The sequence below is a fragment of the Oncorhynchus mykiss genome, chromosome 15, assembly GCF_057628025.1.
Source record: "Oncorhynchus mykiss isolate SJ-2025 chromosome 15, ASM5762802v1, whole genome shotgun sequence".
In the NCBI taxonomy this organism is placed as follows: domain Eukaryota; kingdom Metazoa; phylum Chordata; class Actinopteri; order Salmoniformes; family Salmonidae; genus Oncorhynchus; species Oncorhynchus mykiss.
Genome location: NC_143036.1, coordinates 9,387,501 through 9,395,000, shown reverse-complemented (window position 1 = coordinate 9,395,000; position 7,500 = coordinate 9,387,501). Strand labels below are relative to the sequence as shown.

The 7,500-nt window shown below is 43.4% G+C and overlaps 1 protein-coding gene across 1 annotated transcript in view; it reads right to left on the bottom strand.

The window, feature by feature from the left end:
* The window catches only part of LOC110490900 (docking protein 6-like), a 131,338-nt gene that overhangs the window by 15,627 nt on the left and 108,211 nt on the right, over positions 1-7,500 (bottom strand). Inside the window, exon 7 of the mRNA XM_036945723.2 lies at positions 6,980-7,088. Within this exon, the coding sequence (XP_036801618.1) occupies positions 6,980-7,088 (109 nt within the window). The remainder of the gene's footprint in view (positions 1-6,979; positions 7,089-7,500) is intronic.

Here is a 7,500-nt window from a genome sequence, read left to right as displayed (position 1 = left end):
GAGGCTTTTCAGACAGTCGATGGGGCGTCTGTTGTTGCCTTTAAAACTTTAAAGTGCACATATTTTTTCTATGCTAAAACAATCTCTCAGTGGAAAACACAGAGCACCATTATCCTCTTGCAAAATCTGCATACTTTTAAAAAGAATGCTGGAGCGTCCGTGAGGATGTCAATAGCCAGTCATTCTGTCTCATGGTTATTGCTAAGTCTTTTACGTAGAGAGGAACTCTATTTGCGATCTTCTTTGACTAAGGGGGAAGTTGTTTTCTATATATTTACTGATTAAAGTTTCAAGTTTATCAGAGAAAACTAAAATAATAAAAGCTTTAACTTGAAGATGAAACATGGTTTTGAGCTATCATATATGCTTTGCACATGTCACCAAAACATGGAATATTGAGCGAAATGTACCATCTCAAAATATTAGACATGCCACTTTGTGTTCTTCATTATATTATACAGTAGTGTCAACCTGTCACTTTTGATGTGAACACTCAAACCTGGACTTACCTGTAAAGGTGCATTAATGCCGTGTGTAGCTAAGCTTTACTGAAAGGGCTCAAATAAGTGTATGGATTCTATTCATACAGTTACCCCTGCTACCTTACCTGTACCCATTTCATTTCATTTCCAAGCAAACCAAACTATTCATGAAGTTTCTAACATTTCCCCCCCTAGTGACAAAGTCTACTCGAAACAGAAACCTTCACACACACAAATAAACAAATAAAGCAACTAATTGACTTCTGGTTCTCTGATTAACTGAATGAGAGAGGAAAAATAAATAAATAAACATATTGCGAAGCAACAGAGCTGGATGGGACAAGAAGCAGTGATCCGTCATTATTCCAGGGTGCTTGTGGGTATTTACCGCAACCCCACCATGACTCAGCCAATTGAACATGCTGATTGCAAAATGATCACGGCACAGTGACACACCGGGGGCTAGTCCAACACTTTCCACTCACACCCAAATCAGACCATATTCAGTATTAATATAGTAACTGTACTGTTATTATGAGTGTACAAAACTGAGTGTACAAAACTTCATAATATTGAGTTGCACCCCCCTCCCCACCTCCCCCCCTCCCCCCTCAATTAGTTGGGGCCTGGACTCTGCAAGGTGTCGAAAGAGTTCTACAGGGATGCTAGCCCATGTTGACTCCAATGCTTTCCACAGCTGTGTCAAGTTGACTGGATATCCTTTGAGTGGTGGACCATTCTTGATACACACAGGAAAATGTTGAGCATGACAAAACCCAGCAGCGTTGCAGTTCTTGACACAAACCAGTGTGCCTGGCACCTACTACCATGCCCCGTTAAAAGGCACTTAAATATTTGGTCTTTCCCATTCACCCTCTGAATGGCACACACACACAATCCATGTCTCAATTGTCTCAAGGCTTAAACATCCTTCTTTAACCTGTCTCCTCCCCTTCATAGCTTTCAACTGGATTCACCTAGTCAGGGGTCTAGTCTGGCCCACAGAGGGTTAGTCTGGTCCACGGAGGGCTAGTCTGGTCCACGGAGGGCTAGTCTGGTCCACAGGGGATTAGTCTGGTCCACAGGGGGCTAGTCTGGTCCACATGGGAATAGTCTGGTCCACAGGGGATTAGTCTGGTCCACAGGGGGCTAGTCTGGTCCACAGAGGGTTAGTCTGGTCCACGGAGGGCTAGTCTGGTCCACAGGGGAATAGTCTGGTCCACAGGGGATTAGTCTGGTCCACAGGGGACTAGTCTGGTCCACAGGGGACTAGTCTGGTCCACAGGGGGCTAGTCTGGTCCACAGGGGATTAGTCTGGTCCACAGGGGATTAGTCTGGTCCACAGGGGGCTAGTCTGGTCCACAGGGGATTAGTCTGGTCCACAGGGGATTAGTCTGGTCCACAGGGGATTAATCTGGTCCACAGGGGATTAGTCTGGTCCACAGGGGATTAGTCTGGTCCACATGGGAATAGTCTGGTCCACAGGGGATTAGTCTGGTCCACAGGGGATTAGTCTGGTCCACAGGGGATTAGTCTGGTCCACAGGGGATTAGTCTGGTCCACATGGGATTAGTCTGGTCCACAGGGGGCTAGTCTGGTCCACAGGTTCTCTCACGTCCACTCACACCCAGATCAGCACATACTCAGTTAAAGGAAAAATCCACCCAAAACCTTTAATTTACAGTGTTAAATAACACTAATATGTGAGAATAATATTTTTGGTGAATAAATGTTTCATTTTGGCTTCATATTCAAACTTCTTTGGGATCGGTGTCCTTTCCACGGGACGGTTGAGCTAACGTAGGCTAATGCGATTAGCATGAGGTTGTAAGTAACAAGAACATTTCCCAGGACATTGTAACACTCGTCGTCGTAAGGAAGAGTGGACCAAAGCGCAGCATGGAAAGTGTTCATGATCTTTATTGTCAAGAATCACTCAAACAAAATTAACGAATACAAAAAACAAAAGCAAACAGTTCCGTCAGGCACAGATATTAACCTCTCTAGGGTAGGGGGCAGCATTCGGAATTTTGGATGAAAAGCATGCTCAAATTAAATGTCCTGCTACTCGGGCCCAGTAGATATAATATGTATATAACTGGTAGATTTGGATAGAAAACACTCTGAAGTTTCCAAAAACTGTTAAAATAGTGTCTGTGAGTATAACAGAACTGATTTAGCAGGCGAAAACCTGAGAAAAATCCATTCAGGAAGTAGTTTTTGTTTTTGTAGTTTTCTATTCAATGCCATTACAGTATCCATTGACTTAGGACTCCACTTGCAGTTCCTATGCCTTCCACTAGATGTCAACAGTCTTTATAAATCGTTTCAGGCTTGTATTCTTATAAATGAGGGAGTAAGACCAGTCTGAATGAGTGGACCCTAATGTGACGCAGATTTTTTTCAGGCGCATGTGCATTTCTTGTTTACCTTTTATATTGACAACGTTATTGTCCGGTTGAAATATTATAGATCATATAGACTAAAAAACAACCTGAGGATTGAATAAAAACATTGTTTGACATGTTTCTATGAACTTCACGGATACAATTAGGATTTTTTTGTCTGATTGTTTAGACTGCGTTTGAGCCTGTGGCTAACTGAAGAAAACGCGCTAACAAAACAGAGGTTTTTGGATATAAAGAGACTTCATCGAACAAAAGGAACATTTATTGAGTAAATGAATGTCGTCTGATTGCCACCATATGAAGATCACTGTGCCTCACAGAGTGGAGTCTGACATTCGCAATTTTACTCCTATACTTTTCAGGAGATGGTAAACCTTGCCCATGCTAGGTCAGTGGGCAACACAGTGCATTCTGGGTGATTCTGGGACAAGCAGCACTCTCCTTCAAGGACTGAATTGGAGTATATTGGGTGCTACCTAAAAAAAAAACATTAGCACAAATTTCGTCAACAAGAACTAGAACATTACACATTTTTCCCGAGTCATGAGACAACCCACTTGCTATCTGTAATATCGTACAGCTTTGGAATCGTGACATTAGGCACGTGTCTTGACATTTACACTGACTTTGAGAAAGGATTGCGTGACGACTAGCTTTCGCAACCGCGTGACACAGCAAGACAAAGTGAACGCAATTGGTCGACAGTCTACTGGGTAGAGCATTATACCCGGGGGGAATCGATAGAATATCACTCAGAGATACACACAAAACAAAAAACTATAAAAAATTCAAAATGGGTGAATCTTTCCTTTAACCTACAGTATTAATATAGTCATAATCATGTCATTAAATGGTTATCATTGGCTTACTATATTATATGATCATTATGGGCCCACTGAAACACCAAGGGGCTGGTGTGTTCCATTCATTCCATCTCACATTATCTCACCTCGTTATCCATTACAATACGGTTATTTCACTGCTTCCGGCGCCGACAGAGATGGCCGCCTCGCTTCGCGTTCCTAGGAAACTATGCAGTTTTTTGGTTTTTTAATTGTTAGTTAGTTAGTTAGTTAGATTACTTGTTATTACTGCATTGTCGGAACTAGAAGCACAAGCATTTCGCTACACTCGCATTAACATCTGCTAACCATGTGTATGTGACAAATAAAATTTGATTTGATTTGATTTTATCACATTATAGATTTATCAACTGCAAAGTGAGACCCAGGGATTCTGGTCCAAATGTGCCAATACTCTACTGAAACATTGTGTGTTTGCTTGTATGTGTACGTATGTTTGTGTAGATATGTTTGTGTTGATATGCGTGTGTAGATATGCGTAGATATGCATGTGTAGATATGCGTGTGTAATTACGCGTGTGTAGATATGCGTAGATATGCATGTGTAGATATGCGTGTGTAATTATGCGTGTGTAGATATGCGTAGATATGCATGTGTAGATATGCATGTGTAGATATGCGTGTGTAATTATGCGTGTGTGGATATGCGTAGATATGCATGTGTAGATATGTGTGTGTAATTATGCGCGTGTAGATATGCGTAGATATGCATGTGTAGATATGCGTGTGTAGATATGCGTGTGTAGATATGCGTGTGTAGATATGCGTGTGTAGATATGCGTGTGTAGATATGCGTGTGTAATTATGCGCGTGTAGATATGCATGTGTAGATATGCGTGTGTAATTATGCATGTGTAGATATGTGTGTGTAATTATGCGCGTGTAGATATGCATGTGTAGATATGCGTGTGTAGATATGCGTGTGTAGATATGCGTGTGTAATTATGCGCGTGTAGATATGCATGTGTAGATATGCGTGTGTAATTATGCATGTGTAGATATGTGTGTGTAATTATGCGCGTGTAGATATGCATGTGTAGATATGCGTGTGTAGATATGCATGTGTAGATATGTGTGTGTAATTATGCGCGTGTAGATATGCATGTGTAGATATGCGTGTGTAGATATGCGTGTGTAGATATGCGTGTGTAGATATGCGTGTGTAGATATGCGTGTGTAGATATGCGTGTGTAGATATGCGTGTGTAGATATGCGTGTGTAGATATGCGTGTGTAGATATGCGTGTGTAGATATGCATGTGTAGATATGCATGTGTAGATATGCATGTGTAGATATGCGTGTGTAGATATGCGTGTGTAGATATGCGTGTGTAGATATGCATGTGTAGATATGCGTGTGTAGATATGCGTGTGTAGATATGCGTGTGTAGATATGCATGTGTAGATATGCGTGTGTAGATATGCGTGTGTAGATATGCGTGTGTAGATATGCGTGTGTAGATATGCGTGTGTAGATATGCATGTGTAGATATGCGTGTGTAGATATGCGTGTGTAGATATGCGTGTGTAGATATGCATGTGTAGATATGCGTGTGTGTACATGCGTTTTCACATAATATTTTCTGTTGAGCTGTCTAGCTGAGCTCTGCTGTGAGTCCCTTGGTAGCTTGTGTGTACCTAGGTAGCTTGTACTTACTTTGGTAGTTTTTACGTACCTTGGTAATAAACTTCAGTTAGTGCTAAACACGGCTGCTAGAATCTTGACTAGAACCAAAACATTTTATCAGTGCTAGCCTCTCTACACTGTTTTTTTGTTAAGGCTAGGCCTGAAATCAAGCTTTTACTGCTAAGCTACAAAGCATTACATGGGCTTGCTCCTACCTATCTTCCAAATAAGATCCTGCCGTACATACCTACACATACGCTACGGTCACAAGACGCAGGCCTCCTTACTGTCCCTAGAATTTCTAAGCAAACAGCTGGAGGCAGGGCTTTCTCCTATAGAGCTCCATTTTTATGGAACGGTCTGCCTATTCATGTGAGACACGCAGACTCGGTCTCAACCTTTAAGTCTTTACTGAAGACTCATCTCTTCAGTAGGTCCTATGATTGAGTGTAGTCTGGCCCAGGAGTGGGAAGGTGAACAGAAAGGCTCTGGAGCAATGAACCGCCCTTGCTGTCTCTGCCTGGCCGGTTCCCCTCTTTCCACTGGGATTCTCTGCCTCTAACCCTATTACAGGGGCCGAGTCACTGGCTTACTGGTGCTCTTCCATGCCGTCCCTTGGAGGGGTGTGTCACTTGAGTGGCTTGAGTCACTGACATGATCTTCCTGTCCAGGTTGGCGCCCCCTCTTGGGTTTGTGTCGTGGGCTATACTCGGCCTTGTCTCAGGATAGTAAGTTGGTGATTGAAGATATCCCTCTAGTGGTGTGGGGGCTGTGCTTTGGCAAAGTGGGTGGGGTTTTATCCTGGCTGTTTGGCCCTGTCCGGGGCTATCGTTGGAAGGGGCCACAGCGTCTCCAGACCCCTCCTGTCTCAGCCTCCAGTATTTATGCTGCAATATTTTATGTGTCGGGGGGCTAGGGTCAGTCTGTTATATCTGAAGTATTTCTCCTGTCTTATCCGGTGTCCTGTGTGACTTAAGTATGCTCTCCCTAATTCTCTCTCTCTCTTTTTCTCTCTCTCTCTCTGTCTCTTTCTCTCTGAGGACCTGAGCCATAGGACCATGCCTCAGGACTACCTGGCCCGATGACTACTTGCTGTCCCCAGTCCACCTGGAAGTGCTGCTGCTCCAGTTTCAACTATTCTGCCTGCGGCTATGGAACCCTGACCTGTTCACTGGACGTGCTAACTGATCCAGACCTGCTGTTTTCAACTCTCTAGAGACAGCAGGAGCGGTAGAGATACTCTCAATGATCGGCTATGAAAAGCCAACTGACATTTACTCCTGAGGTGCTGACCTGTTGCACCCTCTACAACCACTGTGATTATTATTATTTGACCCTGCTGGTCATCTATCAACATTTGAACATCTTGGCCATTTTCTGTTATAATCTCCACCCGGCACAGCCAGAAGAGGACAGGCCACCCCTCACAGCCTGGTTCCTCTCTAGGTTTCTTCCTAGGTTTTTCCTAGCCACCGTGCTTCTACATCTGCACTGCTTGCTGTTTGGGGTTTTAGGCAGGGTTTCTGTACAGCACTTTGGGACATCAGCTGATGTAAGAAGGGCTTCATAAATACATTTGATTTGACTAGCTTGTGCGTACCTTGGTAGCTGTAGATGTCTCCAACACTGTTCTGGCGCATTATGTGATGCCAGTAGGCACTGCGAGGCAGGGAGATGGACTTGGTTAACGTTGTCTGGTTGGAGTGTGTCTGAAACAGAGACAACAACATCTTCCTCAGTACGTGGGCGCGCGTCCAAAATGGCACCCAATTTTCAAGAAAGTGTACAGACTCTGGTCAAAAGTAGTGCACTATATAGGGAATAGGGTGCAATTTGGGATTCAACTGTTATCTCTGGGTGTAGTCACCTCAAGGGACAGTTACAGAGCAACAAATATCATACCCCCCCAAAAAATGCTAACCTCCCCTGTTATTGTAATGGTGAGAGGTTAGCATGTCTTGGGGGTATGATATAAAATGCTAACCTCCACTGTTATTGTAATGGTGAGAGGTTAGCATGTCTTGGGGGTATGATATAAAATGCTAACCTCCCCTGTTATTGTGATGGTGAGAGGTTAGCATGTCTTGGGGGTATGATATAAAATGCTAACCTCCCCTGTTA